The following is a 12,412-nucleotide window of genomic DNA, read 5'->3' on the forward strand; positions in this document are numbered from 1 at the left end:
TAATAAAATATGATTAATAAATTTCATTAGTGAAATTTAATTATTTTATTGAAATAATATTTTAATTGAGATAATTTTCATTTAATAAATGATAATTAATAGGTTTATTTATATGAAATAACTATAATTTTACTTAAAAATTTAGACCATATGTTGTTATAGAAAACTAATTTAATAAAGAATGTACTTCATGACTATAAATGTTGTTGTCGGTGAAAAGTTGTTATAGAGGTTAAAAGAAAATATAAACAATCGATTACTCTAGAAACTTAATGTTATAGTGAAATGTTATTATAGTGGGTGATGGTTATAGAGAAGACTGACTATAGATATTATATGTTTATTAAATTTAATATAAATAAATATTGAAATATTTTTTCTAAATTGAAGGAGTGAATCAAAATCATGTACACAATTATTCAAATTTTAAATTGAATTAGTGTCACCAAGAACCAAACATTAACTTGATTGGGTAAATTACTAAATTATTAAATTAGTTTTACATTTTTAAATGAATTATATTAGTATTACAAAGGAGCGTTATCTTTTACATTTTAAATAAAATCAATAGAAAATTGCAAATGATGAGATTTGGACTCATACCATTCGGCATGAATAAAACCTCAACTTTACCCCTTCAACTAAAGCAATACGATAATATTTTAACATTTTGATAATATGTTAAATAGTGTTACTTAATATTCTATAAAAAAATGACAATATGAGCTAGAAAGTAACTGGAGTATATTTAATATTCTTAATCACTTGCATTTACTTATTTAAATTTATTTTCACTCACAATTTAGACTAATTTGTTTGATTTCAAATTTGTACATATTGCATATGTGTTGTTATTATTTTAGTTTCAAATAATATGTCTCATTGTTTATTAGATGTTATTTGTAAAAGTACATATGCGTTCTAAATACGTGATTTACACATGTGATATTACTAATATTATCCAAATATAAATTTTGACCTTTGGATTTGGTAATTTGATCCATTTTGATATTTGTATTTTTATATCTATTTTGTTACTTAAACTTGATGATAAATTAGGGTCTGTTTGATTGCCAAGAAAATATTTTCCGTAAAATGATTTCGGAAAATGTTTTACTTTTCTAAAATGATTTATTGGAAAATATTTTCGGTGTTTGATTGAATCATGTAAAATATTTTCTCATTGCTTTGGCGATTCTCGAAAATATTTTCGAAAAGTTATTTTACATATATTAATATATATTAATAAATTTTTATATTTTAAATTATTTTTACATATATTGCAATGATTTATTTATAATAATACTCAATTATTAAGCTACAATATTAATCGATATAAATTGAAAAAACTAATATCAAATAAATTATTTGTAATTGTGTTAAAAAAAGTATTGAATAATTAAAAAAATAAGTTACTGGAAAATCAATAAACAGAAGAAGTTTTCTACCGGAAACGAAGGAAGGAATGAAGGAGGCGATAGAGAGGAGAGCACGGAAAATATCTTACGGAAATTGAAAGGGTAAGACATTTTCCCTAAAATGTAACCCATTTTCCCTAGTTTTGGAGTTCATTTTCCAAAGGGAAAATGTTTTCCGTCAATCAAACGCTGGAAAAGTTAGAAATGATTTTCTGAAAAATCAATTCCGTCAATTAAACAGACCCTTAGTTTTGATTTTTAAATTTGAATTCTGTAAAAGTGTGGTGTCACATCATCACTTGATATATAAAAGAAACATAACTCTTTAATTTTTAGATTATATATATATATATATATATATATATATATATATATATATATATCTAATTTTCAAGTGATGACATGATATAATTTTTGAGTATTACATCATCACATTTTTTCAAAATTAAATTCAAATACTAAAATAGACTTAATTATCAAATAAGTATTAAAATAAAAATATACTAGTATGATTTCCCATACTTAGCATTAAGTTAATTATTTGTTTGTATCAAATTATAGAGTAAAAATTTGAAGGTTAAAATATGTTTTAAGTCCCTATATACGTCATACATTTTAAAAATTAAAAATCTTTCCAATTTTCAAATTTAAAAATTCAACTGTAGTTGTTACCCTTATTAAAAATTATCCTATCAAATCCACTAGTGTGAAATTTTAAAATAAAAAAATCATTTAGTAGTGGTGTAAAAAATAATGTTAAAAATGTTTATGTGGGTTTTTTTCTTCTTAAAACCACTCATTTGAATCCGTTATGATAAAATAATTTGTTTAGTGGAACAACGCTATTAAGAAAGAATAGCATTAGCATTATAATTGAAATAGATAACAATATTAACTATTTAGACTAACTAATGATATTATAAAAGTAAGAGACCAAATTATGTCAAAAATTAAATCTAAGTTTTAACATAGTATAGGGTCAAAATTAAAATTTTACCATCATCTTATATTGATTAAAAAAGGGTAAAATAAACCTAAAAGATGTGTCAGTTATTAAAGACATTCAAATCCTATAAAACCAGGTAATGTTTTAATAAAAAATTAACTGATAACATTATAAAAATATAATGACAAAATTATATTAGAAATTAAAATATAAAAATTAAAATTAAAATTTAACATTTTCCTATATTGTGAAGGATAAAACATCATACACCTTCAAATTTCAAAATTAAAAAAAAAAAAGTAGACGTGTCTCATTGCAAATGCCATAAACACTCTTCTAATATATAAGTATATAATTCTTAATTGCAAAAGTTAAGGGATTAACCTTAAAAAATAAAGCAATAATTTGGGGGTTTGGGCCCATTAAATAGCATTGCGCCGCGTTGAAACGAATTTGATTCGTCATGTGATGGGCGAGAGATGCGCCAAATACAGCGTTGCTTTGCCTACGCTTTCCTGTCTTTTCCAATTCACTTTTGCTTAGTTTTATTTTGTATTTTTTTCAAAATCATCAATCACAAATCTCTATAGGATCCAGTTGTATGATAACCGGTTTGATGGTGACTGTTCGGCCACACCGCCAACACATTTCTATTCCATACCCAACTTCCTTTTATGAAAGCAACTATTTTCGTAAACGATTAAAAACAGTCAAGCTAAATACAAAATACAATTAAAGGTTCCAAACAATTAGGAAGATTATTACAAATATGTCTGAAGGATAGTTAAACTGGAAATTACTCCCTAACCCGGTAAGTGCATCAGCGCATTTGTTCCCTTTTTAAGCAATATGTTACAAAGGTCTTGTAGTCAAAGACTGCTGGAGTATCATGCACTCATCAACTAAGGGAGATAAAATCAAATTAGTAGAGTAATTATTTGAAATGAAGGAAATAATGGTAGTAGCATCTACTTCAATCTCAAGGTCATTGAGGTTGAGTGATCTAGCTAGCTGGAGCCCATCTTTAAGTGCCTATAGCTCGGCTTGGACACTGCTAGCATGAAGGATGTGCCAATAGGAGCCAATCACCCAATTATTTTTTGATTCACATGATTGTGTTTGTTATATATATGTTTGATTTATGTTAATGGTGATATTATTAAACATTTGGTCATGAGAATTGCTTTTAATTTATTAGTAATGTAACTTTGTAAACTTATCCTAATTTGCTTTAAAAGTTCTCAAGGTATCGAACTATCAAGATTAAGTTACATGTGCGATAGGAATTATTATACCTTTAATATTTGACAATCATGTTCGTAGTAGTAATAAAATCCAATGGGCGTCTTCTTATGGCATGCTAGGTGTCTAGACTTGGTTTGCTTGAGGACAAGCAAAAAGTTAAGTGTGGGGGAGTTTAGGTGTGAGGTTCTTATTTACATCCGTCTTCACTAACTCTAGCTTGTTTAAAGAAAGAAATCAAGTCATTTTCATTTTTTTTTCGTATATGTGTTTTGGTTGCTTGAGGACAAGTAACAAGTTAAGTGTGGGAGAGTGATCTGCCTTGAATTACACTATTGTTTACATCCTTTTTACACATAACTTCAGCTTGTTTAATAGTTAAATCAAATCATCTTAGTATATATTTAGGTTTTCATGCTTAAAGTAGTAATTTATGCTTGTTAGTAGTTTTTATTACATTCTATATATCTAAATAAGGTTACATGGTCTTGTAGGACAAATTGGGAGCTAAAGATGCATATTCAGGTCGAAACTGATGTTTATGTCACAACACCAAGACACTGATGTCTCAACATCGAAGACAGAAGCCAAAAACAAGTCCTGGAGCGAAACTGCCTTCGATGTCGCGACACGCTCCCTGCTGTGTCGTGACATACCCCTTGTGTTGCAACATCGCAGGTCTGTGTTGCAACATAGCCCTTACGCAGCCCAAAAAATTCTTGCACATGATAATTACATTTTGGAGGGAAATTAGGTGTATTTGTCCTAGTCGAACTCTAAGGAATTCAAGGACAATTTAGGTACATTAATATTTCGAGTTTAGCCTCAATAAAATTCATTGTAATCAATTTAAATACACAATTTTAACGAGACAAAAAGTATACTTAGGGTCTTTATTTCGTTATTAGTTTTTACTTAGGGTAATTTATGTTCTTGTAATCGGAAGATCCTATTTCGAAGTGAGACTCTCGCGAGTGGAGATTGTTCTAGAGCCATGTTTTCATTGATAAATCCATGAGCATTTCTTTCTTTTATTCTATTCTTTGTATCTCTTTCTTAACATTATTAATTGATGTTTGTGTAAAGATTAGAATCAATTTATACTTTATCTATATTTCGCATGTTTCAATTGTATTAATCTTATTAATTGATTGAAAGGTATAGTTTTCTTAGCGGATCAGCTGTTTGGGAAAGAACTTAAACCCTAGGCTTGATGACCATAAGAAGTCATTTAGGTGGAGAATTAACCCAAAATTGGTATGGCCTATCCGTGAACACCTTAGCCTCGAATCAGTTTGAACTGTGAGGTCGAGAGATAAGTAGTTCTTGACGACTTATTAGGTTAGTTAAACATTGAAAGGCGTAGCTAGGTTGATGATTAGCTGGTTGAATAGAGCCCTACATCAATAATTAATTAGGTAAAGCAATTGAATCTAGGCTAATGGAACTCGCATAGTTGAAATAAGGGATAGGAGAAACCGATACATGAACTTAGGAGTAGATTTAGGCTTAATTCAATTTATTTAGGTTATTAATATTATCATCATCTTGCTTCCATATTAACACTACTAATTCAATTGTTTGTGGAGGATAGAAAACTACTTCCGTGCCAAAGGCATCGTGGATGATGAGATTAAGGTAAACACAGTTTCAATGCTTCTTACTGATATTGCGCTTTTATGGTGGCGAGGCAGGACCACAGATAAAAGGCAATGTGAGATTGGGACGTGGTAAGAATTCCAATATGAGTTGAAGGGACAGTTTTACCCAGAATTTTTTGAGGAAGAAGATTGGGCAAAGTTGCAAGAGATAACGTAATGAGGCACAGTGGGGGAGTATGTTCGAGAGTTCAAGGAACTCATGCTCCAAGTTTCAGATGTGACCGAGAAAGAAGCATTGCTTGCTTTTCAGAATGGATTGAAGCCGTGGGTCAAACATGAGGTGGAAAAAAGAGGTGTCCAAAAGCTATCAGAAGCTATGACGGTAGCGGAATCCGTGGTCAAGCGTAGTCTAGGGAAATACGAGCTTGGGTCTTCCAAGTCCGAGGAAAGGGGCGTATGTGAAAAGGATCACAAGGAAAATGTTGTTGATGGCAATGACAATGGCGGCAATGGTGGTAATGGAAAACCACGAGTTGGGAAGAAGAAACCCAACATGAAAAAGGGACAAGTTGAAATGCTTTCTCTACGACAGTCCACATATATTGAAGAAATGTCTAAAGAAAACTGCGTTTTCTAAGAAAGAGAAACCGGTGGGTAAGACCTTGGGACTTGGTTTAAGCGCAATGGGTGTCGAAGCCAAGGAGGTTGAAAGCGAGAAGAAACCAGTAGAGTGCTTCTTATGTCATGATCTGCATAAGTTGCGGAAGTGTCTGAAGAAGTCTGTCATCAAAGGGGACGATTGAGCAGATAAGGAGCCCAAGAAGCTTGGTTCGAACAAGGGAAAGCTGTAGCCAAGAGGGCGAAGAGGAGCAAAAAGAAGCGAGTAAAGTGCTTCTTGTGTCGTGGTTCGCATGAGTTGCGGAACTATCCAAAACAAGCCGTAGTCAAAGGAAAGGCAATTTCTGAGTTTGGTGAGTCATTAGAGGGGCTTCCACCCAAGGAAGATGTGAGTTTGTCATTAAACTAAAGGGAAAAAGTTGCGATGAAAATAGTAAAGCTGGGACCAATGAGGCTCAACTAGAGTGAAGTGTCAGAGTTGGCCGAGTCATCAACAAGGCTTCCACCTATAGGAGAGGTGGGTGGTGCATCAGACTTCAAGGGAAAAGAAGTGATGCAAGTGGGACAGTTGACTAGAGTAAATGCAACGAGTAAGACAGTTCAAGTTAAGAAGCGATGTAAACCGAGGCAAAAGTCTCGAAGGAAGGAAAAGTTAAGGCGTCTAGGCGAGACCGAGACGAATCAAGTCAGTGCCATTTGGAAGTCGCAACGAGGGCGTTGCGAGAATGGGTGGAGGAGAATGTCACGGGCCGCAATTCAAAGCCCGTGACCATTGCACCAAATGCATCCAATGGGGGTTTATTGTGTAGATGAAGATCATTTGGCCTGCAAGAATTGGCCCGATTCGGTAACCTGTTGAGAAGCCTGTCAGATTGAAGCCCAGTTGGCTCGATAATGAAGATATGACAACTTAGGTTATTTTGGTAACTAACCTTAGAAGATTGATAGAATCATATCTTGTAAAGATTAGATTAGATTTGATATAACATATCTTGTAAATCCCATGATTTAAGGGATAGGATGAATCTCGTCCGTCGATGTATTGTAATCTTGATCGTCGGTTTTGGGGGAGCTCAACTATAAAAAAAAAAGCCTCCCCTTCATTTGTACTCACTCCATTCATTGTTTCATTATTCTTTGTGAATAAGAAAATATTGAAAACATTTACTCAAACATTTTGTGTGTGCTGTTTCTGTTGTTCTTTGTAAGTTTCTTTTGGCATAAATTACTTCCGCTATACAAATTAGTACCTTGGAGGAATTCTTAAGGAATCCTCACTTGAGTAAATGATAACTTAAGCGAGTTTGGACGAATGGATCGTCTAAGGCCGCACGGATCGCGAGACGAAATATCTAACCTCGTGACACTAGTACAATGACCTCAATAGTACTTTTACTGTATATTTTTTTTATTAAAATCATGCCATTAATGGCCGTTTTGGTTATTTATGTAATAACCTAAGTAAAAATCTCATGTAATATATATGTGTTAAAATAGGTAAAAATAAAACAATGAATAATTAGTTTAAACGGGACTCACAATTTTTAATACTAATTCCATATAAGTTAAGACTAAGAAAATTTAAACCTATACCTTTTAATTTTTTATATTTATACTTTACCGTTAAACTAAAATCTCGTTATTTTCTCGATCTTAAATTTAAATAAATAAAATTTTTACTATATAAAGTAATTGTAATAATCACCCTAGTGTATTTTTTTTAAGTTCATAAATTAAGAAGAGATTAAAATGTGCCACAAGTCCCTGTACTTTTCAAAAATTAGAATTTAGTTTCCATAGTTTGATTTCATGAAATTTAGTCTCTCTACATTTCATATTTCAAAATACAAATAACACTATATATTTTTGGTTAAATTTAAGTTAATTAATGGCTATCAAGTGGATTATTTTTATTTCAAAAATTTCACATCAATAAATTTAATAAAAAATTAATTGTGTTAATAATTAAACTTAAACTCTAAAATCTAAAATCTAAAAAATTAAATTCCAATCATCGTTCCATTTTTATTTTTATTCTTTTGGGAGGAAAAATAGAATCTAAAACATATTACAAAGCAGTAGAGCCTGAACTCTTTTAGGTTTGTTTAACAACGGATAGTATTAATAAAGTAACATTGGTAATTTTTCTCAACTCAGTCCTTTAACTTCTTTTTAGCTCACATTAGCCTTCAAAATTAACAACTTTTTCCAATTTTAGTTATAATTTTTATAAAACGATGATGTGATGACGTGATATAACTTTAAAGTGTGATATCATTAGAGAGATCAAAATTGAGATAAGTTGTCAAATTACAGGATTAATTTGAACAGAAAAAAAGTGTATGGACCTAATTGAAAACTCTTATCAAATTCAAGTGACTAAATATTGTTTTATCCCAAGAAAACCTATGAGAAAAAAATTTAATTTCCCCAATCGTAGCATCACATGCTTATCAACGGCTGAGATTTCATCATATCGTGCGCTTAAGACTAACGGTATCCTTTTCCGCATGCTACGCGTCCACGTCATACATCCCGTGATTTCTACCGCATTGTACACTTTCTCACTAAATAGCAATAAAGAAAAAAAGAAGAAAAATCCAGTGCCCAGTCCCACGCAGCTCAAAGCTTAAAAGTAGCCTTCCCCATCTCTCTCTTCCTTTACTCTTTTTCTTCCAAACCTCAGCTTAATTCAGCTGAAAATGGCACCTTCATCTCTGCCACAAACACCGCCGTCCGCCGTGGTTATTGTCCTCTTCTTACTCTTCTCCACGGCATTGCTTTGTGAATCAAGGTTAAGCTTAGATTACTACTCCAAAACCTGTCCCAGTTTCACCAAAATCATGCAAGACACCATAACCAACAAGCAAATCACCAGCCCCACAACCGCCGCCGGTGCACTCCGTCTATTTTTCCACGACTGTCTTCCCAACGGTTGCGATGGTTCCATCCTCATATCTTCCACCGCATTCAACAAAGCTGAACGTGATGCCGACATCAACTTATCTCTCCCTGGAGATCCATTTGACCTCATTGTTCGAGCCAAAACAGCCCTTGAACTCGCCTGTCCCAACACCGTCTCTTGCTCCGACATCCTCGCCGTCGCTACTCGTGACTTAGTCACCATGCTTGGTGGACCGTACTACAATGTTTATCTGGGTCGCAAAGATTCACGAGTTTCATCAGCTTCTTCACTAGAAGGGAAGTTACCTAAACCCACCATGAGTATGTCACAACTTATAAATCTTTTCTCTTCAAGTGGGTTCACTGTTCAAGAAATGGTGGCTTTAAGTGGAGCGCATACAATTGGGTTTTCTCATTGCAAAGAGTTTAGCTCAAATATAAGCAATGATACCCATTATAATCCTAGATTTGCTCAAGCATTGAAACAAGCTTGTTCAGGTTATCCAAATAACCCAACATTATCAGTTTTTAATGATATTATGACCCCCAACAAATTTGATAACTTGTATTATCAAAATCTACCAAAGGGTTTGGGGCTTTTGGAATCAGATCATGGATTGTATGGTGATCCCAGAACAAAACCATTTGTGGAATTGTATGCAAGGGATCAAAACAAGTTCTTTCAAGATTTCGCTAAAGCTATGCAGAAGCTAAGTGTTTATGGGATCAAAACTGGGAGAAGAGGAGAGATTAGACACAGGTGTGATGCTGTAAACTGAGAGCTTTTTTTATCTTTGTTAATTTTGGTTTGTTCTTTTGAGAAAGATTTATTATACCCTTGTCTTTATTTGTATCAATTGTCACATCAGGCTTAAAATTTATACATATTTACATATTCTGTGTTCTGGGTTTCAAAGTTCCAATCTCTTCTTTCTGTTCTTCACTGCTTCTGGTTCTGTACATACCTATGTCTATCTATGATTAACACCATGAAATCAGCTAGAAAGATGCCTTTCTTGGGGGGTTTGGAGTTTGATGCTCTTGGATTGTTTAATTTATTTTTGAGTTTACTTTTGTCTCTTTTCTTTGTTTTCTTCAAGAATCAAATATATATACATGATGCCTTTATCCATGCACTTAATCTATTACTCAACTTGGGTAATCACTATGTTTGCAGCAGGGTATAATATTCATTTATTTATTTAACTTCTTTTTATGTAGTTGAAAGATTGTGTGTTGAATCAACATAGTGTAAGGTGGATAGTTTTTTTTTTATTAAACTATTTGATGCATTTGAAGTGTTTTTGAAAGATTATATGTATAGGGATACCTATACTTGAAAAATGAAGAGAGTTGAAGCAACATATTGTCCAACTGCTACCATGTGGAGTGGTTCAGTTTTTGAAAGATTTTCTGTACTTTTCCTGTATGTTCGCAGAATTCAACTGCCAATGAAAGAAACCATTTTCCAAGAAATCAATCTGATTTTAAAACTATTTTGAGGATTGGAACTTGATCAATTCAATTTCTTCAAGGTTTGAGCTTAAAGTTATGAGCTGGAAATGCCGGAACTTGATCAATTCAATTTCTTCAAGGTTTGAGCTTAAAGTTATGAACTGGAAATGCCTTATCACCATCCCACCTAGGGTATAATTAAAGCTCATCTACCGAGTTTAATTACTTGAATTGATTTTGATTAGGCTTGTTTATCAAATTAAATCAATTTTCATGCTAGACTTTAAACTCAATTATTTCTAGTTTGAATTTGAACTATAGCCGAATTAGATTATTTTTATTGAACATATAATACTTTATGATATTGAAGACTACAGCTGTCATTAGCCTAGACTTCAGTCAAGCTCATCATTGAATTGACTGTTCCTTGATAAAACTTGTAAGAGCAAAATAGGGCTGCACTGCACCAACCACTTAAAGTACTCTCTCGCCTACCTGACCACTATTGTCTCCTCTAGAGGTACAAAGCTTTGTTGCAAATCCTTTTGACGTTAATGCTAGTGGCTATTATACATTTGCCGACGATATATTCTACAATTTCAGGTCCTTAATTTTACAGCTTAATAGTAAACAGCCATACTCACTGTTGCAAAGATTTCTAAGCTCCGTACTATTTCACACAAGGCTTCTCTTGACTTTTTTTTCTTAAAAATATTTTATATTTCACATTTTTATTCAATATATTTTCATATATTTTATTCAAAAAATAGACAAATTAGTTTTTATATGTTAGATCAAAGTGTTCTGTTCAAATTTTCATCTATTTCTACCGGTAAAAATTGTCATTCCCTTTATTATGCTCTACTACTTTTTAGCTTTTAGCAATGCAACCAATTAGAATATCTATTCTCAAACCATTAATTTCATAACTCATCTGTGTTTAACGTTGCACCATCAGTTGTAACTGGAGGCAATGCAATTTGTCTATTTTGTTGGTATATTTTGCTCCATGATTTTGACTATTTTGTGCAATTTTTTTTATGAGATATTGTGCAACAAATTTCACTATTATTGGTGAAATATTTAGTCAAGCAAGATTATTTATGGAGACATAATTTTCTTTTTCCAGTTGTTTGCTGAAGGTTTATGATGGATGGTGGATTATGCTACTTTGATGGTTTGCTATTACTAATGCTATGACTAATGTTGCTTTGATGATTAATGTTCATTGCTGGTGTCTCTTAGGAGGAGTTTAAGTTTAAGATTTTTTTTTTTTATACTTTCCTTGCTTGAGAGAATTTGTTGCAATTTTAGTGTTGTCAAATGTAACTCACTTTGCAACTAGACACAATGTAACTTGCCTATTTTGACATTTAAAGGATGTTGTGCAAAAGTTTTCATGGTTATTAGTGGTGAAGCTATTTAATCAATTAAGGATATTTTGAAGAGTTCTTAATTTTCCTTTTTTATGGATTGCTCATTTACAAAATACTACATTACCTCTTTAAAGAACTTTGAAACAGAGATTAGGAGAGCACATTCCAATTCGTTAAATAATGCTACAATCTCAATCTTGAATACAAAACTAATAGATATGTTTTACGTTAAATAACTTTAAATTCATATTAAATTACATTTATTATTTTCAATTAATTATCACTTAATAATTAGTGTTACAATTATATACTAATTAAAACTTATATTCTGTGCTATAAATATAAATAGATTTTCATTCAAATAGCATTAAAAGAATTACTGAAAAATATATTTAATATCATTTAATAGGTTTTGTTTCGCTCACCGAAATAGTAATGATTTTCGTTACTATTTAATATGAATGGTTGTTTGTAAATGAAATTTTCACTTATATTTGAGTGAAAACATTTAATTATGTAATATTTTACTATGGATTGTTTTTCACATTTTTTTACTTTCATTAGTTTTCAAATATTATTTTATTCTCTTAATCATTTGTAATTCATTAATTTACTTTTATTATAAACTAAACCAACTAAGTAAAAATATATTATTTAATGAATTATAAAATAAACATATAAAATCACATAATACATTGAAACACATTTTTAATTTTATTTATAGAATTATAAATCTTCACTATTCGTGTGTATGTATATACACACTATCAAATCTGAGCCCAGCATGAATAAAGCCCACGAGGCTTATATTGGTCCGATAAATCGTTAGAACGTAAGTAATATAATTAAGAT

At 31.6% G+C, this 12,412-nt stretch overlaps 1 protein-coding gene across 4 annotated transcripts; it reads left to right on the plus strand.

Annotated features, from left to right (window-relative positions):
• Positions 1-8,423: 8,423 nt before the first annotated feature.
• LOC105768456 (peroxidase 31) lies at positions 8,424-11,640 on the plus strand. Of its 4 annotated transcripts, none has more exons than XR_008198015.1 (3): positions 8,424-9,489; positions 10,168-10,376; positions 11,314-11,640. XR_008198015.1 is itself a non-coding variant. In XM_052633807.1 (2 exons), the coding sequence occupies exons 1-2, from the start codon at positions 8,528-8,530 to the stop codon at positions 11,357-11,359; spliced, it is 1,008 nt and encodes a 335-aa protein (XP_052489767.1). In that variant the 5' UTR covers positions 8,424-8,527; the 3' UTR covers positions 11,360-11,640. The 4 variants fall into 4 exon arrangements, 2 of the variants coding, with proteins under 2 accessions (XP_052489767.1, XP_012443831.1); XR_008198016.1 differs by having other exon boundaries at positions 10,168-10,324; XM_052633807.1 differs by lacking the exon at positions 10,168-10,376.
• Positions 11,641-12,412: the final 772 nt, after the last annotated feature.

The sequence above is a fragment of the Gossypium raimondii genome, chromosome 7 (genome assembly GCF_025698545.1).
Source record: "Gossypium raimondii isolate GPD5lz chromosome 7, ASM2569854v1, whole genome shotgun sequence".
NCBI lineage: Eukaryota > Viridiplantae > Streptophyta > Magnoliopsida > Malvales > Malvaceae > Gossypium > Gossypium raimondii.